General features: G+C 38.9%; 1 protein-coding gene across 2 annotated transcripts in view; it reads left to right on the top strand.

The window, feature by feature from the left end:
- Positions 1–23,210, top strand: part of LOC101622448 (chromosome unknown open reading frame, human C12orf4) — a 33,705-nt gene extending 10,495 nt beyond the window's left edge. The window contains exons 10-16 of one of the 2 annotated variants that reach the window (XR_001146043.1): positions 3,813–3,887; positions 6,577–6,779; positions 14,777–14,834; positions 15,335–15,402; positions 15,972–16,634; positions 18,747–18,885; positions 23,000–23,210. Coding sequence is in view for 1 of the 2 variants with exons in the window: in XM_004692859.2 (XP_004692916.1) it covers positions 3,813–3,887; positions 6,577–6,779; positions 14,777–14,834; positions 15,335–15,402; positions 15,972–16,064 (497 nt within the window). In the remaining variant the exon portion in view is untranslated. Of the gene's footprint in view, positions 1–3,812; positions 3,888–6,576; positions 6,780–14,776; positions 14,835–15,334; positions 15,403–15,971; positions 17,100–18,746; positions 18,886–22,999 lie in introns of those variants that run through there. The other variant, XM_004692859.2, reaches the window with a different exon arrangement.
- The last annotated feature ends 1,511 nt before the right edge of the window (positions 23,211–24,721 follow it).

Below are 24,721 nucleotides of genomic sequence, written 5' to 3'. Positions count from 1 at the left end.
ATTCTGGAAAATGTTTTTAAAGCTATGGAAAAAGTTTGTGGCCTCTCCATTTAGAAGATTTCTATGTCTGCAGCAGGAAACTTAAGGGAAGACATAGGTGAAAGAAAAAAATCCCACTCAAAGCATAATTCTGTATTTAACTGAAATAGTGAAGACTTAAACTAGTACTTTCTTTATAAATTAAATCAGAGCCGTACTTCCATAGTTTTTTTTTAAATTAGGCACTAAAAATAAGAGTAATCATCATTTTAAAATATGTGTAAGGTATGTTTTTCTTTCACTGGCTTTTCATTTTGTTTCACATGTATAATATCACAATACATGATCTTACTTGTCTTGAATATATGCTCATTATTTTATTATTTCTTGTGGAAAACTTGATGGTCTTGCTGAGGAAACAGAATATGTCAAGCTTTAAAACTGTGGCTAGCCACACCTTTAAAGTCCCTCCTGGGTGTCCTTTTGTTTCTTTTATAACTGCTGTATTTAAAATAAACTACTACAGTGCTTTTGGTTCACATTTTTTGGTGTTTTGTTATAAGCAAAGAATGTTATTATAATCTTGCCTGTTGTCTTTGCTCCTCTCTCCTCTTGTAAATTGTGGAATCTCTTCATTTCTCCGGCTGCTAGATTTATTGAGGCAACTTGATTGGCATTTACTGTTGTTTCCTTATTTATTCAACAGACGTTAAAAAGACATGTTGTTTTTTAATTATTTCTTAAACAGGTAAAACATTCTCAAGAGTCACAATTCGAACTGTGCAGAAGAGCAGATAGTGAAGTCTTCATCATTCTGTCCCCCAGATACCCAATTTCCCAGTCCTAACGTAGCCAGTGCTATCTCATCTGTACCTTTCCTGACATGAGTTTCTGCATATGTGAGCCATGAATGTAGATCGTCTTTCCTGCACTCTGCTTTTTTCACTAAATAGTTCCTCTCTCCCATTTCTCATCAGTACAGAAAGGGCATCCTCTCCTCTCTTTCTGCTGCTTCGCCATCTATCTCAGGATGTCCCATTATTAGTCAGTATTGTATTGTATTGTATTGATAGACATGATCTGTTCTAAAGCTTTTGCTACTATAAGTAATAATGCACGAATAACCTTATAACTGCATTATGTCAGCATGTGTGTGTGTGTATGTGGCGACACATTGCTACAGAGTAAATCCCTAAGGGAAATTCCTGGGTTTAAAGGCACATACATTTAATTAGCATTTTGCTAATGTCACTCACTGCTCTGATAGTGGCTCCACCGGTTTATGTTCCCACTAAAGGTGACTGCAACTTTGCTGTGGCAAATTTGTGTTGTGTCAGAGCCAGGTTAAGTGTTAGAAAATCAAAATGTGAATAGGACAAAGGACCTTTTAGAAAATGCCTCTTACCCTTCTACATTTTCTTCCTCCATCTCGTTCGAACTAGCAGTGATGTGATCAGAAACATTTTATCCTTATTCTTAGTAGTGACTAAATGCATGAAGATTGAGATCATGACAGGTGTGGGAGAAGGAGGAGGATTCTAAGTATACTTGTGACAGATAGAAAGTGTGCAGTAAATGACAGGAAGTTTTTAAACCACATACGGTTAAGGCAATGCTTGTACATCATGGTATTATTTTGTTCTTGTCAAGCAACTATTTTGTGGTTTAAGTGAGTCAGTGAAACAAGTTGGTTTATAAAAGACAACTTTCTTAAAGGAACCTGCACGTACTTCTTGGAGGGTTTGTGAAAACACTGCCTTTTCCTCCCGTGTGATGCCTGTGGGTTGGTTCTGTGTTTACATCCTGATGTGCAAGTGCCTGTTTATTCCAAGACATTCCACCATTTCCCTTACTGTACTTATTGGATTCTTAGTAGCTTTGTATTTCTGTACTCCGTGATGAAAAGTCAAAAAGAATGTGTTTTGTGCATATTTAATACATTTTTTAAAATAAAAAATAGCCATCTTCTTAGTCAAAAGGTAACACCATTAAAACCTGAAGCGGGTGGGACGAGGTGGGAAGTGGGTGAACTGTGACTCTTCTCTCTTATTATTTTAGTAAGGATTCTGTTGTTTTATATCTCATGTACATAAAATTAGTCTTTGTTTTTAAAATTGTGCTGTGACATTAATTCAAAGCTGGTCCGTTAAGCTCTGTGTAAGAAGCTGTTAATTACATTGTATTAATTATGGATCCTGGCAACATGAACCTTCCTCTATGCCTTTTTCTCCCGCTGTCACCTTATTTCTAAAATACATGTTTTTACAAGTTATGATGTTATAAGTCAAGTTGTCAAAGTAGACGCAAGATAAGAATATTAAGTTACTTTTCAACTGTACTGTCCCCTAGACATTTGCAGTTCATTCATTTGAAGTTTTGGTAGTTTTCAAGTGATTTTCTGATGATGAAAACATCCCAAAATAGCTTCTTATTTTATTGGAATAAATATTTAGTCTCTTGAAGATAGCCACTTGAAATGCTAATATTTATTCTGCATTTTCGAGTTCAGATAGAATTCTTATAAAAATCAGATGTATTTTCTATTTTTTGTCATTTTAAAAAGCAATCTTTTTTTAAACAACATTTTTGTTTTCTAAGTCATAAACACAGCACCCACCACCATCTCCTCCTCTTGCTCCCACCTTTTCTCTTCAGGTAACCTCAGGTCAGTTACCACTGTCTATATGCTGGCTTTTATTTTGTTTTGTCTGTTCCTCCCTTTTACTTCCTTATATTGAGCACTGAAGTGAAATCATCCAGCATTTGCCTTTGTCTTTCTAATTTTGCTTCACATAATCCCTTGAATTCTTTCTATTTTGCTTCAAATGGCAAAATTTCATCTTTTAACTGAATAGTATGCCATCCTCGCTGTGCATTCTCCTATCAGCGGGTACCTAGGTTGCTTTCAAATCTTAGTTGTTATAACTAGTGCTGACCCAAACATTGTGGAGTGCACAGCTCCTGGGTTGATGACTTACTTCCTAGTCTTCAGATGGATACTGCTGGATCAGAGGGTAGTTCTGTTTTTAGTTATCTGAGGAACACCCATAGTATAGTTGTAGCTCCTATTAGACATACATGTATGTATGCAAGTAACTTATGTATGCATTACTTATGCAGTAATGCATGATCAATTGTGTCTTGTTTCACCAAACGTCTATGCTTCTAAATAACATGATGGCTTCTAAAAACATAAAACTTTGCAGTATCTTTTAAAAACTCTCATTTCAAACAGACATGAGTCTGTTTGAAATAAATTGTATCTGATTGTCAGACAAGAAGTACCAGATTTCAGAAATGGGCTAAATTTCAAGTGATTCCTGGTGCTACTAACCATTTGTTTGTATTCCTGAACAAGTTAGTATCAACAACAATGACTCAGATTCTAAAAATAAAAGATGGCCACAGGGCAGCTATCTAATGAAGGTATTTTATGTGTGGTTGATTTAGTACCCTGAACCTCCCAGATGAAAAATAGGATATTGGCAGGGCTAACGTGGTTAAGAGGAGGATTGGAAATCTGAGTACGTGAGTTGAGGACTTAGTTTCACCACCATTCCGTTCATCCTTGGTTATTTTAATTAACCTATCTAAGCTTCTGTCTCCTTGTGTATAAAATGAAGACAGGAGTAGTATGTATGTACTATAATCCTAAGGTTATGATTTTCAGGGTTTTATAAGAACTAATGTTGCTGATTCATGTGAAGCATGGATCAGAATGCCTGGCTCCTAGAGATCTTTAATTTTGTTGTTGTGATTGCTTGGGGAATAACATTACTGATATGTTTTCATATGTTGTTATGTTATTTCTTATTGTATTATCTTATAACTAGATTCTGGACACCGAAATGGAGGAAATGATGATAAGGCTAAAAATGCTGATAGAAACTATTTACATATTTTACCTGGTAAGTATTATTTTAAGCTGTCTTTTTCTTATAATCCCTTACATGAAAATCATGGATTGGAAACCTATGTCCTTGGGCATGCACTGCAGAGAGCTTGTTGGTTTTTCACTTTGAAGCAAAATTATTTCAGTTGTATACTTTCAGAGTTATTCTGCATTTCAATCTTTAGACTTCTACTAGTACTGACTTTTTTCTAGATCTATAAAAGAAAATTTGCATTTGTTATTTCATATTTCACCCTTTATACACTGTTTCTTAATAAATAAGCCAAGAAATATTTTTTATCCTGAAATCGAAACAATAGTACATTGAGATCTAAACAACCAAACCTGAAGAAACTGGGTCACCTTACTTAAAAACCTTTCCTGTTTCCATTTCCCCATAAATATTTGATTTCCATTTTTTTTCATTCCCTTTATCATTCATGAATATGTTACTTATCAATGGGAAATTTAGTCTCTTGATTCCCTTCTAAGCTGAATACACTCTAATAAATCCTTACTTATAACAGTATAAATCCTTATCAGTATTTGTGTGATGGGATGACAAGGAAGGTCTGTTTGTTTACTTTATAAGCATAAAGTCTGTTGCCCAAATGGAAACTTTGCCATTTCATAAATAACCAAGGTTGTTTCCTCATACTTCCTTCCCCAGATTTTCTACGGAGGTCCTAGCCCACCTAATCTGAGCAAATAGCATACCCGTCTCTGGTACCCATCTTGTCGGCCCCAGTGGCTTAGCTTGTGGTCATCAGCTTCCGAACTTCCTCCCACCTTCAAGTACCCTACCTTAGTGGGTAATGCTAGAGCAGGATTACGTCACCACATGCCATTTCCTCTACTCTGTACAACAGGAAACAATCTTCCTCTCTGTCTAAAAATACTATCATTGAGACAGGATTTATTGTATTTCTCTTCATAGATCCATAATTTAGATCATCCATATTTTGTGACTTTCTTAAAATGTACCAATCTTGCTAACTATTCCAGAGGTACTTAACTCTTTGTTGCTACATGTTTTTCATTCCTTACTCCTTTTTGGAAAAAGTCTAGAAGTTGGTATCTCATTATACCATCAAATCAGGAGACTATGTCACAAGTTTGGATGACATAAGGAACATTAAATTGTTCAGTTAGTCTGATAGCATCTGAATTTCCATTTAGTTATAGGATCCCTACACAGCCAGGAAATTGACTGGAGATGAAAAAAGTTCCAAATCCCAAATTCTTAAGGGGCAAAGAAAAACAGTTTTACATATATATTTATTTAGTTGTTTAGTTATTTAATGCATTAGCTGAGAATTTGCAGTTAATAACATCTTATTCTTATAATTAAAGGAATCACAGAAGATCTAGTTGAATTGATTTTCCCAAGAATATTCAGACAATAATTACTGGAAACTCAGCTCCTTTTTTGCTCTATGAGATTGTCTGGTTACTATTCCCAGCTCCAGCCCCATTTTACTCATAGGTACAGTGAGGATGAGAGAGGAGTCATCTGAGGTCAGTCATCTGAGGGCCAGTTTGGGGACTAGGGCTCCTGGCTGGTGTGTTAACTCATCCTTCTTCGCTATTACTGACCCATAGCCCCTGTCAATGCTACGGGTTCCATCATCTGAATGGTCAGTAGGGATTGAGGAGATGATGCACTGAATGGGTCCAGAGCTTATTGTCTACCAGGATTTTGGTCAGAATTCATATCTTCCTTGCCTTCCAGGGAAGTCAGTATACTGGTGTTCATTAATGATTTTTTTTCTTTGTCTAGTTTATTTTAGTATCTCTGTAGCACTTCTTTATATGCTTATTTGGTTCTCTTACTAAGTTCTAAAACCTGCCAGTAGTATCCATGAGTGCCATTTGTGAACTGTACATAGGTGATTAAACATGCACAGAAACATATCAAAGACTTTAAATATACTAGGTATTTATATGTAGAGACAAGTAAAATCTTGAGCCAGTGACTCTAAAGCAAGGGTGAACAGAATTTGTGAGGACAGGGCATAGGAATGAAGCATAGTTTTAGAAGAGCAGAGCTTCTCTAAAAGGACATACCTTCCAGTAAGACATACATAATTGTAAAACATATATTCTTAGTATTTTTTATTTCATTTATTTTTATTGACAGAAACTGAAGAATATAAAAGCTGATGAGATTTTTCTTGACTAGGATGGTTGATATAGGAAGCATGGGTTTTAGTTTTAGGGTTTGATAAACACTGCTCCAGCATTCAGTCTAAACATTTATTCATTCAACAAGTATTATTGAGTACTTCCTGTGGACCAAGCACTAATTCTGTGTGCATGACACAGATCACTAACTGAATGAAGATTAGTCGCATAAATTGAGATGGGGAGGAGCAGATTCAGGGTGTTGGGGAGATGTAATAAGGAACATCTTAAGCAGGCCATGTCAAGAATTTACATCAAAATAGTGACTATGAGTACTCATTTGACTGACTTACTACTTCGTCATCTCTTCATACCAAGGTATGAACCTACTGCAAAATTAGCTTTTGTCTTATTTTCATTACCTTCTTTCCAAGAACAGGGAAGCAGCAGTAATCAGATCTTTGTCCTGAGCCCACTGTGCTCCTGATCCACTTTTCCTAGGTCAGCACTTGGCATGCTCATTGCAGATGTGAAGTATGATTTATGCATTTGAAAACCATGATTTCATTTCCTGTTCACAGGAGAATTTTATATTACACGGCATTCGAATCTCTCAGAAATCCATGTCGCCTTCCACCTGTGTGTGGATGACAACGTGAAGTCAGGAAACATCACTGCTCGTGACCCTGCCATCATGGGGCTCCGCAACATCCTCAAGGTTTGCTGTACCCATGACATCACCACAATAAGCATCCCGCTCTTGCTGGTGCATGACATGTCAGAGGTGAGTCAACCGGGAAATACTGTAATTTTATAAAGACGGCCCTCAAATTGTTTATTAATGATCATCAGACATATTTTAAAGGCACTTTTTTGTCCCATGACTGGATCTTTGCATCTCCCATCTGGTTGGTAGACTTGAGTGACGTGTAACAGAAAACATGGAATAATCCTTATCATTTATCTTCAGAGAATTATAGCATGAAGTAGGTGAACTGGAAAATCATGACTACCTTTAGCTTTGGATAAAGCGTGTGCCTCTAATCTCTTTTTCTCTGTCCTGCTCTTCGTCCTTCTCCATTTTTGTCTAAAGTGGAAGTTGGTTTACCTCCAGTTTATCTTTGGCTCAGGGTAGCATTAAAACTAGTTGCATATTCTGGGTACTCATTAACAGGCGATGGAAAGAGATGCTAGAGGACTGAAAAAAGCTGGCCTCTGTTTACCATTTTCTCAAGGATGTTCTTTGAATAATACAGGTTTTGACTTTCACAGTTAAAATGTGGCATAATTGTTTCTCATTTTGTTATATATTATACTTCTGTTTTATTTTTTTAAATCTCTTTGCTTGACTGCTTTCTCTCCTTGCTTTCTTCCCTAGGCCACAAAAAAAAAAAAAAAAAAAACCTGGGTAATGGAATGATTATAGAACTAACATAAAAACTAATTTCAACCACAAATATTCTGGAGGAGCAAAGTATGCTCAAGCCGAATGGGTACAGGCGAGGCCTTGGAGAACCACTGGTCAGCCTGCCTTGGCTACACTCTGTCAGCAGTTTGGTCCTGCATGTTTGTTTTTTTTTTTTAATTTATTTTTTATATTTTATATTTATTATTTATTTATGCATGCAGAACTGGGGTACAGGCCAGAGGTGTGGGAGGTGAGAGGATTCACCAGAGACAGAGTGGGGAGCAGAACAGGCAGAGCTACGAAGTACACTGCTGAGGGGAGCAGCAGGCAGGTCAGGAGAAGTCTGCTGCCATGTGTGTCACCTCCGGGGTGGAGATCGAACTCATGCAGAAGTGGCTTTAGCTTCTTAGTGCTGTGCTTTAACCCACCGCGCCACCAGGGAGGGCCCAGTCCTGCATGTTTTGAGGTAGCATTTTTTACAAAGCAAGATCGCTAACTGGCCAGTGCAGACTGAAATGTCGGAAAGTTTGATTATTGATTATTGAAAGTTATTTTCCTAAATAAGGAATGTGTGCAAATGCTATAACATGAGATGTTAAAAGAGTTTTGTTTTGCTTTTTAGATTGACTTAGTCATTATAACATTAGACGTCATTTTAAATGTAATACCCTGTATAATCACACGCCCACAAATAAATCAACTCCATGAAAAACAAGCTGACTTTAAACAATGCCCCATTTACAATCCATTTGCATTTTCTCCAAGCACATTATTGCTTTGAGTTAGAGGATTCTGACCCATTCTAGAAAAACTTGACCAGACTTTGCTTCTCACTCTGCTCACTTCTGTACACTTGTTCATACCTAATGTGGTGTCTGGAGAGATTGACAAATACGTCTTTTTTTCCTCCCTGTAGCTTTATAAAGTTTTACTTCCACCAGGAATATTTAGCCATTGTTAAGCGATCATCACCAACTAGTCCTTCTATAAAAGGGTCTTTGGGGAGTAACAAAGAAAGCTTGTGATGAATTCCAGCCACCAGGAAACATCCCAACCTTCCTGCAGCTGGACTCCTGGTTAACCAGTTTACAAAAATGGGTACATGTAGGTGGGCAACAACCTCAAAAACAGTTTCCAAAAGTCGCCAAGTTCAGATTTACTTCCAGACATCGGATACTCCCGGCATTCCCTCTCCCACACTGTCACAGGGCCGTGTTTTAAATTGGGACAGCCAGCTGCAGGACATTAAGTTTGTTTCCAAAGTGTCCATTTTCATTCACAAAAGTATATTGAGTCATAATCCTCCCATTTGTTGTATTTAAACATCCATTCAGGTCAAGAGGTTTATTCTGTGAACTCAGACAGCACAGGCCATAGAGGTAACTTTAGCTCCTGTGCATTTTCAGCTATTGTTTTTCTCCTCTAACACACAGCCTTGCTAGACATCCAGTTACACATTTGAGTGTGTGCAAGGTAATGATGCCGATATTTCAAACAGCCTGTGTCGTATGGTAGATTTAAAAAAGAACTGAGTGTGGTGGTGCTTAGTGGTGGGCACAGCTGCCTTCGAGAAAGGAACTGTAGAAATTGTAGCTTTAAAAAAAAAAAAAGAAATGAAAAACTAATGTACTAGGGAAAAGACAGTCAGACTGATATTACCAGTTTTTAATCTCTACAGGTCTTTGTGATCTAAGAAACTGTCGCTGGCATTGCCATCCTGCAGAATGAATCTCCAAGGCAAGAGTCCTGAGGTCTTGACTCTTTACTTTTATTATTTACTTTTTGAATAACTTGAAAATTAGTGATTTTAATTGTGGTGTTGTGACTGATGAGATGTTGTGTTGGAGTATCATTCACATACAACTTAGTATTGGAGTAGCATACACATGTGGAAAAGTTTACATATTGTAAGTTTATACCTCAGAATTTCAAAACTTGGACACCCATGTAACTAATGCACAGATCATGAAACAGAAGCCACCCTTAAACCACATTCCTCTGCAAGGGTAAACACTTTTTTCACTTTAGAAACCACGCATTAGTTAGGCTTGTTTTGTGGTTTATATAAGTGGGATCACATATATATACAGTACGTACACCTGTATCTGTCTCCTTTCACTGTTATGTTTGTGAAAGTCACCGTGCTGTCGTCTGTGGTCACAGCGGGTCAGTGCTCACTGCCATAGATTCTTTCGCTGCATGACTAGGCCGTGATGATTTAGCGGCTCTACTATTTATGGACATTTGGGTGGTTTCCAGGTTTTGTTTATTACTACAGATGGTGTTGTGAACATTGTAGCACATATATTTTGCTATTTCTGTTGGTTTTATACTTAGGGATGAAATTGTTAAGTCTTCGGGCATGCATATATTTAGCTTTTGTAGCTACAAGCAAAAGTTATCCTAAGTGGTTGTGCTTAACCCATTGTGTTTAGATATGAAAAATAAGAAAGCCAGACAATTTCTCACCATCTTACAATGGCTGTGAAACTGAATGGAAGGAATATTTATGTTCTTAAGACATAAAGAACAGTGTTGCAGTCTCCTCCATAGGTGCATAAGCTAAAAGCAATGATTCTCATATTTTCAAGACATATACTGAAGACCTAAAGCCATATACCTGTAAATCTTGATCATCTCTACACATCCATCTTACTCTAACCAGAAAATTTGAGTATTCAACTGTTGCCATTAACTTTAGCTAGAAGGTATTATCTATGATCAGAAGTGACATTTAACGTCGGTATCACAGGTTTAGAATTTATTCTTTGTGCAGCGCCCACTTATCATCTAAAGTAAACCATAATACCCAATTTTCGGACTCAGTTCCAAAATCTAAAATGGTTTCATATGATCTGCCCAGCTTCTTCAGTTAACTCCATGTAGTGTGTCCTCAGAGGTGTGACACTAAGATTCCTCACTTTGCCATCATTTGGAGCCCATCATCAGTAATGCTGCTCCATGTTTCCTGACCTACTGCACTGTATAGCCCTCTGCTGTGTAGTCTAGATTTTATTTCCAGAAGTCAGCTCCTTGTGGGGTGGCAAATCACATCCCACAGTGGCAGCAGGAAGTCATGTCTTGTCACGACCTCACTGACTTTAAAGCTTATGGTTTACCTTTTCCAGCTACGCAAAGCCATTCTTTTTAATAACTAGTTTGAATCGGAGACAGAATGACGAGATGTGTAGCATGGAGCCTCTGTGCAGGCCTATGAAAGCTTTAAAAACAATTTGGATGTGTCTGTACACATACACGTGCGTGCAGCTGTCTGGCATTTACTTTCTGATTCATATGCTGCTAAACAACATTAAGTTAAAGTAAATAGAATATCAAGGTTTCAGTCATCTGAGATTAAGTTAATTTATCACTTCAGAGTTATCCTGGGAACCTGCCGTGATTGATATTTTGAGATGTTCTCTGAATAGCACTAAGAAATGCTGTCACTAACTGACATCATTAGTTTATTTCCTAGATATTTGTTTGAGACTATAATTTTAACCAGCTAGAAAGTAGAAAAAGTTGATGATCTTTGGTGTGTGCCAATGAAAAGACTTTTTATTGCCGTCAAGTTTTGACCACACCATTAGAACCATCCCATGTCTAGCTTGTGCCTCAGTCGTTCATTTACCACTATTAACCTGATTTTACTACATTGAGATAATGTATATTCTATTTGTTGGTGTTCAAAAATAGCCGTTCAAAAGCTCTGCACTTATAATTTGCATTGGTTATCCTTATGTGAAAAGTGATGTTTAGACTTGAACCTAACGTGAATAATTCACAGGCTAATCATAGATGTCAACAACTAATAGATTGTAACACAAGTTGCTGTCAAATAATGCTTATGATGTGTATATAGGCTTCATTGTAATAGTATAACTAGTAATAATTCCTTGATTCTGATTATTTCCAGGGTATTACAAAAAATGTTACATTTTAGAAAAATAATTTAAGATGATACAAACACTCCATTGTATTTTGGTATTTACTCCCACATGCAATTATTCAGCAAAGTATTTAATCAAGATAAAGATAAAGTAGGGCCTTCAGAAAATGAAACACCCATGAATAGGACCAGCAGAAATGAACATAAATCAGATATGCAGATGCTTGAGGCACTCCCATAGTGAAACTATCAAATAGTTGGTAACTGTGTTTTAAGACCTTGAAGATAAGGTTAAAACATCTTTCAATAAAAAGCTATAAAAAAAGACTTAGTAACTACAAAATTCAGTTTATAGTTGCCAAAAGAAATTTTAAGAGATTTATAAAAGTGGAGAAATAGACTGTTCTTAGGTTGAAAAACTCAGTTTAGTGGAGATAAAAGTTCTCAAATTGATCAATAAGTTCAAATCCCAATCAAATTGTTATAAGGCAATTCAGAAGAGACTGACAAGCTATTTCTAAAAGTTATATGAAATATTCAGTGCCTAAAACAGTCAAAATTTAAAAAAGAAAAAAGAGCAGTTAGGAAATTATACACCCAAACTAATTTCAAGACTTACTATAAAGTTACAGAAACCAATACAATATGATATTGGCAAAAGAATAGACTGTACATCCAAGGAACAGAATGGAGAATCCAACATATTTGGTCTTCTGATTTTGACAAAGTTGCTAATACAGTTCAAAGGGAGAAATGATGGTGGCAGAATGAAATATCCATATTTAAAACAATCCTTGGCCTTTACCTCCCACCATGTATAAAAATCAACTTCAAATGGATTATACAAAAATCAAAAGAGCTTATCCTATAAAACTCCCAGAGGAAAACATAAAAGAAAATCTTGATTATGCAGGTTTAGCAAACATTTGTTAGGATATAAAAAATGCAAGCCACAAAGGAAAAATTTAATACATGGTACTTCCTTAAGATTTTATGTGTTTTAAAGCTTTCATCAGGGTTTAAGAAGTTGGAAAATAATTTTCAATGTATTTACAGTTGCTACATTTTAAGATAGAACTGTTGACATCATTCTTTTAAATTTACACAGTGAAATTTAAATACTATAATCACACCCACTTTCATTTGCTTTAAAAATACCCAAACTTTTAATAAACAGAATTTTACATCTTATTCTCTTTGAACTCAATTCCATTTCTCTCTATTCCCATCGAATTTTTCCTGTTGTAATATCTTTTATACCTTAGTATCTTATATAAGTCACCTTGCATTTCCCTATAGTGATATGTGTATAATTAATTAAAATTTTTATAATTCATTTCTGTGATCATAATGCTCTAATTTTTCTCTGCATAGATTAGCAATAGTCTATAAGTATTCAAAAGAATATATTGTATATTTTGATGATCTAACATGCAGATGAAAAGTTCATCTCTTACCCAGATGGATAGGATTGTGTTTTTCCCAACTGATGTTATCTGTAAATTAATGTTAATTATTACTAAAATTAGGTCCATTATATCAATGTCATTGACTTTATTCTTTATTAATGTAAGTTTACTTAATATAAAATTTGCCATTACAGACATTTTAACCTGTACAATTCTGCAACTCTTCATCATCTATTAGCAGTCACTCATATTAGCAGCTCTGCAACCTTCATCATCTATTAGCAGTCACTCATTATTTCTCCCTTCTTGCAACTCCTAGCTACCTTACTAATCTTTAGAAGTAAATATCCCAAGGAATTGTTCCACAAATTATATGCATTTAGCATTGCAGTGATGTTTATCCATATTCCAAAATATATGTATGCATATTCATATGTGAATTATAAATATGATCTCTGTAATATCAGTAAAAAAAAAAAGTGGACATCTAGCTAGAAGCAGGTGTTCAAATAAATTTTGATACATTAACTCAATAAAAAAGTGGTCAAATTGTTTTCTGAAGACCCCACCCTTCAGATCCTAGTGCCTTTTGGGGATCAGAAAGATTAAAAATGTTTTCAAAATTACACTAAGACATTATTTGCCTTTTCCATTCTCATTCTTGCATGAATATCAGCGGATTTCTTCAGAGGCCACGTGCTGTACAATAACACACTAGACTGAGTCAGTTCAGATAAGAGATTCCAGATGAGGGAGCCTTCTCCCTAGTAAATAGTCTTCCATTAGGATAAGCACTGAGGAATTTACAGAAATGTAAAACATTGTCACCCTTCTCACAAGAATATTTTTGTTTTGAAAAATATAATTATTTTCTATGTTTGAAAGTTATGTTAATGGATAAATACAATTTTTAAATGAAATATGCTTGTACTTAATATCTGATGCAAAAAATATCAAGTCCATATAAACAAAGGTTCATTAGGATCCTCAGCAATTTTTAAGAGTGTATACGGTCCCAAGACCCAAAAAGTTACACATTTCATAGTTATAAGTCTGAGGAATTGCAACATGATAAAACAATTCTGTTGCTAATGAAAAGAAATAGAATTTAAAAGTGATATAATCACTGATCATAACTGGAAAGTTATAAAAGTGCATCTGGTCAAAGATTAGTGCATAGGGCTCTACTCATTTTCTTTTTTTTTTTTTAATTAAAGATTTTTATTTATTTATGGATACAGAACTGCGGTACAGGCCAGAGGTGCAGGGATGGTGAGAGGATTCACCACACACAGAGCTGGGAGCAGAACAGGCAGATAGATGAAGTACACTGCTGAGGGGAGCAGCGGGCGGGTCAGGAGAGGTCTGCCTCGCCATGTGGATCTCCTCCGGGGCAGGCGGGGATCGAACTCAGGCGGAAGTGGCTTAAGCTTCTTAGTGCAGTGCTTTAACCCGCTGTGCCACCAGGGAGGGCCAGATTCTACTCATTTTCAAAAAAATATTGAACATTTTCTAAATCCTAGTTATATATGAACTAACTCTACTGGCAGGAAAAAAATCTGAAAAGATATCACATCAATAAGAAAAAAGAAAGGAATGTAGAAAATGAATGCAATATAGTTAGGCTATTGGGTTTATTTCTATTTAATAACAGGTTATGCAGTAGACATTTTAATGCATTATTCACTTAGATAATTTAATAGAATTAAATTAATTATTAATTATTAAATTCTATTATTAAATTAATAGAATAGCATTTTGGAACTAGTAGGTATAGTTCCTACATCACTTGTTTTTTTATAGTTAAGTTTATAGGAAGTTTTAAGTATATACTTATTTTTTAGTCATATTTACAAAATGAGTTAAATTAGTTTGTATTCCACAGGCAGAGTTTAACAACTGGAAGAAGTTATATGACTAGAACCCAGACAAAATCCAGCTGTAAATACTAAAAAGTTACCCAGATCAATTTCTTTACAGTGTGGTTGGTCAACAACATAGATAAATGAAGATTTCACTATGTATTTTTTCACAAAGTTCTGTTAAAACATGATTTGTCTTGTTTCTATTTTTAGGAAATGACTATCCCATGGTGCTTAAGAAGAGCAGAACTTGTGTTTAAGTGTGTCAAAGGTGAGCATACCTTATATTTAATAATGACCTATATTTCTGTCTTCCAGATATCAAAAGTAAATCAGCCCAGGAGAAAGAATGTGAACACTACCACTGTCATCTGATACCTCAGTTAAAATATCGTAATAAGTAAATATTTCACAATGGGTTTTTTTTCACATACCCTTTTTCAGTTTTAAAACAAACCAGCCCTGTTGAAATTCAAAGATATTTGCATTTTCTGACTTAGTGAACCATATACTTCACGGACCCTTCCTAACCTGCTTTAGCTGCAATGTATGGAGACTAAGTGAGACTTGAGAACGCATAAGTAAAAATGGGTTGACAAGACTCTGCTCAGCCTCTCTGGTGTGGAGGATCAGGGCCAGCAGTCTATTTGTCCTGCAGGCCCAGCTTTCCAACGAGCAAGTGGTACTGAAAAGTGCAGGCGTAACGTTTTCCTTTTTCTCTGTAAAGGACTAGTACTCATAACTCAACAAAATTGTTTGTTCTCTTTTTAGGCTTCATGATGGAAATGGCTTCATGGGATGGAGGAATTTCTAGGACAGTGCAGTTTCTGGTACCACAGGTCTGTTATCTGGAATGTGTGTGACAGGGTTCCTCATACTCATAGGCACACTACCCAAAACTCAGCAAGAACCAGCAAACAGCTTCTCTTTCAAGGAGAGAATTGTTTGGATGCCAGAAGGTCACTTAGTTTATTGTCAAAGGTGTCTGCTGGTCAAGGGATCTACTAGTTAACCCAAAACCAGACTTGCTTCATTATTCCTTTGTTTGTTTCCACATTTATGTTATATGCATTTCCTGTGTTCGTAAAGTAGGGCATTAGTAGATTCTGTGTAGAAATCTGCAAATTCACTAGTACTTTCTTTATCAGTTATACTAGTGTTATCTGGGGGTGTTTCTCCTTAGCACACTTACTTGACAGAAATAATAGTATTTCTCAGAAAATGGAGCCAGAAGCACTCACCACCGATCCCCAGCTGAAAAAGTCAAGCACTTAAATCAGTCATGAAGGAGAATTTTCACATTTCACTCCACGTCTACAGCTAGTCCCCTATTTTAAAATCTGTTCGAAATTTAAAAACGAATTATTTAACAAGCTCAAACCTTTTTTTTTTTTTTTACCCCTTACAGAGTATTTCTGAAGAAATGTTTTATCAACTTAGTAACATGCTTCCTCAGATCTTCCGAGTTTCATCAACACTTACTCTGACATCCAAGCACTAAACCTTATAGATTGACATGCTGGCAGGAGGATTGTTAACCTCTCCAGGACCTTGAGCTGTGCTGGGACTTTGTCAAGCAAAAATGCCCCAAAAGATAACTTTCAACCTGCGCCACATACCTGATCATGAGACGTCTGTTCAACGTTCCAAAATGTACACACTGTACAGATGAGTGACTACTTTTTTTTTTTATTTTACAAAAGTTTATTTTTACATCATTTTGTACATTTTTTTTTCCATCTCAATTGTAATCCCTGCGGGTTTCCCATCACCAAGACGAGTGACTACTTTTTATGAACACTTATTCTAAAGTTTCTTAATGAAAAAAAAAACCTCTCTTTTCCTACTGTTAGACCTTATCTGTGAATATCAGTAAGTTCAGACTTCCCATATATCATTCATGGACACTTGTTGTGAGAGATTGTTCACCTCGTTTTCATGGAGATGTTTGGCTTTTCCAAAAGGTCTGCCTCCTGTCAGGTGTGAGGCTTCTCTCACAGGGATGTGTCAAGTCTTCCTTCAACCTGATTTACCAAGTGAAAATTTTAAAGAATGGCAATATACTTAACAGGTATGGATTTCTTGTGAAAATCTTTATGTAGAAACAATGAGACAAGTGTGCTATTTTCAAAACCTGTTTCAAGAAGTCACTTTTAATGGACTCTTTCTAAAGTTCTGTAAGTTGGAAAAAACTAGATTCTTTCCTTGCCTCATCTTTCATGAATGTGGCCTGTTAATAATACTTCTTGGGCTGGGAAAACTGTGCGTTGCCAGCTCAGTGGAAAGCTGGTCTAGGCCAGCTCATGTGTTTTTACTTCTCGATCCTTCCTGCCTTCTCAACTTCCTTTCCCCTTCCTCTGCTGTTTGCATTTCTTTGCTGATGCCCTGGTTTCTGCGTCTGTTCCCTTTGCCCTCCTTTCCCATTGGTTTTCCTCGTAGAACTACTTTATCAGACACTGCGTATCACTTATTTTTCCCCTATCATGTTTGCTGTGAGGATTGACTGCATTGAGCAGTGACATTTATAAAGAATCATTTCATCCAATCCAGGCTGTATGGATGTGGTAATTGGCCAGTGGGATGAAACAGAGACCTTTGACGTGCATCAAGTTGGTATAAATTGATTCCAAGAAATAGGACACACTCAGTGTGTGCCGACACACAATCCCTCAGGCTCTGTGACATACAGGATGCTTTCTCATTGCTGAGAATGGGTCCTGAGGAAACCATTGTCCAGTTCACAGCACTAAGGAGAATACCAACCCAGACTGTGGCCTTTCCACACTAACACTTTCCAAATCCCTGCCAGGGATCCAAGGTTCTCACCAAGAAGGTAGGCATTCTGCCCTTAGGGTAAGAAATCCCCTTCTAGATGCCCCTCTTATCACTGAAATGGATTCTGGTGCTGAGCAAGCTGGAGCGAGGTGGAAACGGCCCTGCTAGAGCAGTGTCAGAGACTGACGGTCCTCAGATAGGCTGGGTGGGTGGAAGTAGGTGGGTTGGGGTCAATAAGAGGCTTTCAAAAAAGGGAACTGAGGCTCATACCACAGGATTCTGTAGTCAAGCTCCAGTACAGTGGGCAGTTTGAAGGATATATCCAGACCCCTGGAGGCTTGGTGACCCTGCGGCCCCCCTCCTCCTTGGTCATTCAAAGCTATTTATTGAGGTACTTATGGTAAGTAAGGACTTTCAGATCTGGGCAATTTAAAGGTACTGTTTGCCCTGTGATGTCAACATAGATGTTTTAGTACCCATTCTTCTTGTAGTACTAAGTTGTGAGATGGAAGTGGTATGATGGGCAGGTTACATTTGCGATGTTCCATGCCACTGACGTGAGGACACGTCACAAACTAAGCTGATAACAGATATGTAACCTAGGGTACTGGCTCAGTGCTTTCATGTGGTGAGGGTTTTAGGGACGCAGCCGCTAGGCAGTCTGGAGCTTTGTATTTGGGCTGGGGAGGGTGGCCAGTGATCCTTTCCCAAGTGTCCCTCAGGCTTCCTTGGGGGGCATGGCCACAGATACCTGATGAGTGATAGGAAGAAGGCCCCTTCACAGGTTGAGGAGGAAAGGGCACTTCGGACCTTGAGGAGACAGCAGACTGTGGAGAAAGAACAGACAGCTGAGTGCGTGGAGTTTCAGCACTGTGTATCTGGAGATTCTGAGGAAAGCAAGGGCAACAGCCTGTGAGTTGATAAAAGCTGACCACGGGCAGTGGGGCTGGGGAGCCGTGGCACAGACATCGGTAGGAATGTTCCATTGAGTATGAAGCTTTACCTTTGTGTAAACAGTTACCTAGTTCTAATATGACAGTGTGGCCCTTCATGGCCTTACAAATGTGTTTCAGAAAGTAGGCAGCTGTCGGAGTCTGATAGCTCTGCACTGACTGCTCCTTCCTCTCTCCAGTTTTGCTCACAAAGCACAACACCAAGCAAGGCCCTAACTTTGTCATTGATCACAAAGCATGGCACCAGCTGTCCCTTAGCATGATATTGTCTCCAGAATGGAAGAAATGCATGAAAAAAAGTCTCAACAAAAGCACAGCTTAGCTTGCCTGGGAGTTGACATCTCTGGGTGTGTACACACTGCTCCTATGTCAGCACAGTTGGATCTGGCTAGTTCTCATAGAAGGAAAAATTTCCACATAGGAAAGAGGAATTCATGAGCATGTCCCTATCCCAGAGACCTTGAGGAGACAGCAGACTGTGGAGAAAGAACAGACAGCTGCGTGCGTGGAGTTTCAGCACTGTGTATCTGGAGATACCAAGGAGCCTGGCAGGACCCTGCCGTGGCCATGTGCGAGGCAGAACACCTGCAGCAGGTGAGTGCTGCGCGCTCCCGCTTTCTAGCCTGCCCTCCTGTTGTCCCCTCCTTAACAGTGAATTCCTGGTTTCTTTCATCTGTGGTGCTAGACCCCCCCTCAGAGAGACAGCACAGTGTCAGACACCAGAAGCATGGTGTTAGCGAGGCCAGCTCAAGTGTGTCCTCTGTGACATACTCACAGAGTATGGGCTGGGGGAGGTGGCCGTATTCCCCAGCCTTCCTGACCTGTCTCCTGTAGGCGAGGGGGAACGAATAGTATTTACCTCATGGAGTAGTTACGAGGGTTAAATAAGAAAGTACACACACTCTGGCATAGTCATTCTATAAATATGTGCTGCTCTGATCCTTCCTTCACTTCTTCCTGTCTCATCTTCTTTCCTTTCCTCCTTCCTGCCTGACCTTTCTTCTTTCCTTTCAGTAGATACTAGGGATACTAAGTCACTTAAAACACCATGTCCTCAAGTTTACAGCCTAGTTAAGTCGGGAAAAGCACACAGAGTAACTCAGTCCCAGCCAGTATATAATGAGGATATACACTCAGTGCAGAATAAATAAGTGTCTGTAGAATGCTGGAAAGTTAAAATAGAAACATGTGCAATGCCTGAGCCCAGAGGGATGTTGAGCTCCTTGCACACAGATCACTCATCCTGCATTTCTCTGGCTTCGAGTGGGTCTGGCTGCCTCTAGCAGGGAAATAGATGTCAAAATTAAGACCCAACCACTGCATCTCTCATCCTATCCACCAGGCAACTCAGAACTTTCAGCTCTCTGATCCCACTTCCGACAAGTATTCTCAGCCACTAATTTTAAAAATAAGCCCCGAGGGGGAAATTGCTACATCTCTTTCCAAAAGGCTGTTGCAGATGCCAAAGGCGGTGGACAATGAACCATCTGTGGTTACGGGTGGAGCAACCACCATTCAGTTAGGCATCCGAGGGACTCTCCTTGCCTCTTCAGTGTCTTTCCTCTCCAGGCCATCCCCAGTGAAGTCGGAAAAGGGCAACTTTCTGTAACAACCTCATGTAATTAGGTAACTGAAAGGCCAACCATGTGTCCAGTTCTGAATTAGTGCTGCATCTCAGGTGAAGACATGAGCCTTCCTGCAACCTTTTACAGTCTGCTTGGAAAAGAAAGAAAAGACAAGCACATGTAAGGCATTTAGAAATCAATATAGCACAATGTGTTCATCCTTTTAGTTTCTAGAAGTATCTAGGCCATGCTAGGTACCATATGAGATGCTGAATCATAGAAATGAAAATGAAATGTCCCTTCATGTGAGGACCTATTTGCTAGAAAATATGTCAAAGTAAGACTCCATAATGCAAGAGAGGTTTAGCGACAAAGAGTCAACAGAACCTAAAGTCAGAGAAAGTCCCATCGAGGTAAAACTTGAACTGACTTGTGAACAGGAGAAAAAGATTCAGTTGCAGGAAATGGCATCTCTGAGGTGTGGTGGAGCACAGTGGAGGAGAACCATGAGGAAAGTGAGTAATGGGAAGGACACTGGCCAGACAATAAAGGGTCACATTGTGGAAGACTTTGAAGAGCAGCCATTTGGCTCCAAGGGGGAAGATGATAATTCCTGATACCAGTGGCTCATAATGGCTCATAAAACCATAAAACTCAGTAAAATTCAGTCTTTGTGAGGATATTCACAAAGGTATGCAGCCATCACCATGAATCTAATTCCAGAATAGACAGTAGTCTTCTCAACATTTCCTAACAAAGAATTCATAGATGGCAGAAACCCTGTGAGATTATATATGTCCAGTAAATTGCACCAGATACAAGAACAAGAATGATTGTGTGAGGAGAGACTAGACACAGAGGGAGGCTGAGAGGGTTGGGCACCTGGGCCAGAATAGGGCAGAGTTCACCTCCTGGCTTTGATCATCTCTCATCACCAAGGGATTTATTGAGATAACAATCTCTCTTTTTCCTCCTGGTATTTTCCTTGCTCATTCTAATGAGCTGGCGAGACATTTGTTCTTCCTATTCTAACAGTTTGGGGAGCTAGACTAGAAGTAAGTTGACAGTCTTCCTTCTGTTTTAGGAATTTGGAAGTTAAGTTGCTGAGGGGAAAAAGAGACTTTATGGGAGCAGGGGGTGCTAAAGCTGAGAAAACAAAGAAGAGAGGGAGGTTTCCCGAAACCTTGAAGAGACAGTCATTTCTGATTCTGAAAGTAGCAGAGCCTCCCAAGGGGGTGGCGATGGGGTGCCTCCCGGGGGCCCTGCCCAGGATCCCAGCCTCATGACGTGTCCTGCATTGGAATTTGGCACAGCAAGCAGCTCGACTCTGACACAGTGGCCAAGACCCTAAGAATCACCTTCCTTAGCATTCTATTCTGAATAAAACTCCTGAAAACCTACTCTTGTCTAGGGCCTGGGCTGTCTAATAATGGAGACTGCATTAACCACCAGCTTGGCAGGGCTGGGCTGAGTTGCATTTAAATAAGTTGAACACCAAGGAGAAACTCTCTTAAGAGAGAGTCTAGCAAAGTGGTTAATAGAGTCCAGAGATCAGCTGTGGGGTTGAGCCTCAGTGCTGCTATGCTAGCTGTAAGATCTTGGATGTATCGCTTAGTTTCTCTGTACCCAAGTTTACTCAAAATGGGGATAATGGTCATCAAATATGCTATGTGGATTAAATGAATGAATAATGGCACAACAGTCATACTGCTCCCTATCACTTAAATACTATTTAAATATTTGCTGTTAAGATTAGCAAATGGGGGAAATAAATTGGGGAGAGAGTGAAACCCTATCAAAGAGAATTATTGGGTAGAAACAAGAGAGGATAAATGATTAACAATGAAGAGCAAAGGAAATATTAAGGTTGAAGCACAAGGTAAGTAATCATTAGATATGAGGGAGAATGAACAGCAAAATAACAAGTACATGAAGGTAAATAGGGATAGAAACAATGGTTTGATACAAAATGAAAAGGGACTGAGAGATTTATCACACAGTGAAAACAGAGATTGAAAATGGCGGTCATTTAACTGAATGAGAGATTATCAACTCAGAATGAAGGAAATAATGTCAGATGCTAAGTGGAAAAGAAACAGAAAGGGAGGGTACAGCGAAGCGTGGTTGTGAGGAATTGGACAGGAGAGTGAATGGCCTCCAGTCTCTGTAGTGGACACGGGCCGGTCCACTCTCCCAATCCTCCGAGTCACTCAGCTCAGCTCAGGCTTCCCTAACACCTAGGCCATGCTCCTCCATTTTGGGAAAACCTGTTCTCAACCAATTCAGAAAGGCAATTTCTCCTGTCCAGCTTTCTAATTGCTGTGTATGCAATTCTTGTCTCCGTTCTAGAAGAAATGTGGCCCTGACACAAGCAGAGACATTTTCTCCATTTTCTTGGCGTCCCACCCAGTGTGGGGCTGAAAGAAGATGAGGGAGGACTGTCCTGGCACCGAGGTGGGAGGACTGGGGCCGCTCCAATCTCCAGCCCCACCATCAGCACCCTATAGGACATTGCCCCTGGAAGCTCCATATCTCAAAGCTTAATCTAGAGAAAACCAGTCCAGCCTGCCCAGGCACAGGGGAGAAATGTATGTGCTATCTGGTGGCCCCTCCCCCTCGTGTGTCTCAGGGACTCAGACCTCAAAATTTAGCACTTTCCCACAAATAATTGATCTCCCCTTAAAAACATGAGCTCCCAAAAGGCAGAGATGGGTTGGATAAAGTTGCAAAATTGTAAGGTGAGCAGAAGTTTATGTTATGTGCGCTTCACTGGCAGGCATCTAAAAATTTTTGCTACCTGTGGTTGGGACCTACAGGCTGAAATAGGGTGGTAAGAAGAAAGGGAAACTTTGGTACAAGATAAGAGACATAAGAATTGGTTTACATAGGTCCTGAATATAGGACAGAGACCCTGTTAGGATTCAGAGAGAGAGTTCTGGTCATCTCGGTCAAATGAAACTCCTCCAGACTGATCTAAACCCGTTCCCTTCCTCCTAGACGAGAGGAAGGAAAAGTCCCATTCGTAACCACGGAGAAATAAGTCTTCCTTGCTGATTATATACCATTTGCAGCACAGTGTTTCATTTCGGTGCCCAGGAGCCTGTAATAGCTGGAATTACCCTTGTTCCTCTTCCTCTTTGCAGGACCAGAGCTGAGAAGTGCTCTGTGATTATGGCTCAGGGCATCTCCATGCCAACTTGCCCAGCCTGGTTTACGTGTGTGTGCACTTGCATGCATCATGTGCGTGCCTGTGTGCTTCAAGAACGGTCTGTGCGGGGTTTTCAATTCACAAGTAATGAACTGAGATGTCTTGTTACTTCACCCATTCATATTGGGGAGAAGAGGGGTAGGGATGGAGATGGGGAGGTAAAGAGGGAGGGAGAGAGGAAGGAAGAAAGGAAAGATGGAGGAAGGAAGGAAGGGAGGGAGGGAGGGAGGGTGGAGGGAGCCTAAATCTCTTTTGTTGAAACCTGTTTCATGAAGCTAAAAACTAGCAGGGTTGATCTGCCCTTAGAAAATAGCTATCACGGCACTTGTCAAACATCTTGAGTCAATGTTCCTATTCAACTAAAAAAAAAATTAGGGCCCCCCTGGTGCAGGATTTTTTAAGGCACAGGAGTTAAAGTCTCAGGACTATCAAGACATCGCCAGTCTCTCCGGCATGAGTTCAATCCCCAGCCAGGGAAATACCCACATGGCACAGCAGACCTCTCCTGTCTCACCTGCTGCTCCCCACTTCTTCTATGCATAAATAAATAAAGTTAAAAAATTTTAAATTGTTAAATTCATTTTGAATCTATTTTATAAACTTTCTTTTATTAGTTGAAATTTCAGTCATATTCTAATCAGGTTTCTTAAAATACTACTTACAGGTGATGAAGTGTACTTTAAATATTCGTTACATTTTGAAAAAATGTGCAGAGTCAAGACACAAAACACCCCCACCCCTTGGTGTTCCCTCATGCCCACCACTCCTCTCCTGCCAATGCGAGCGTGACATCTGTCACTAGAGATAAATTTTTTTGGTCTACTCTAACCTTTCATTTAAAAAATAAATTACAAGCTTGTACATACGTATGATTCTATTCCTGCACATGTAGTTCTATTAACCTACGTAGCTGTCTTGTGCTGATACTATGCCCTTTGAATTTCTACAGTTTTATCAAAATCTTAGGTAGTATAAGTTTTCCAACTTTGTTCTCTTTCAAGACATTTTTTAAAAATTTATTCTAGGCCCTCCCTGGTGGCGCAGCAGGTTAAAGCACAGCACTGAGAAGCTAAAGCCGCTTCTGCATGAGTTCGATCCCCGCCTGCCCCGGAGGTGACCACATGGCGCGGCAGACCTCTCCTGACCCGCCCGCTGCTCCCCTCAGCAGTGTACTTCATCCATCTGCCTGTTCTGTTCTCCACTCTGTCTCTGGTGAAGCTTCTCACCACCCCTGAGCCTCTGGCCTGTACCCCAGTTCTGTATGCACAAATAAATAAATCTTTAAAAAAGAATTTATTCTAAGTACTTTAAATTTCCTATAAATAACACAACTAAATGTCAATTTCTATGAAAACCCTCCTGGGTTTTTAACATTTTTATTGAGGTATATAACTTACATGCCATACATCGTACTGATATAAGTGTGATATTCAAACAGTTTTAATAATTTAGAGTTGAACAACCATCACCATTCAATTTTAGCACATTTTCATCATCCCAAAAAGACCCTTCGTGTCCATTTGCAATAACCCCTATTTCCTACCTCAGGACCAGACAACCATTGATCTACTTTTTGTAGACTTGCCTTTTAGAGACATTTCTGGTAAATATTGACAGAAGCAGAGAACATGCTTCTATGTTTTTTAGGTCCAGCTAT

Source organism: Condylura cristata, unplaced genomic scaffold, assembly GCF_000260355.1.
Source record: "Condylura cristata isolate star-nosed mole 26May11 unplaced genomic scaffold, ConCri1.0 scaffold00034, whole genome shotgun sequence".
NCBI lineage: Eukaryota > Metazoa > Chordata > Mammalia > Eulipotyphla > Talpidae > Condylura > Condylura cristata.
This window is presented reverse-complemented; position numbering and strand designations above follow the sequence as displayed.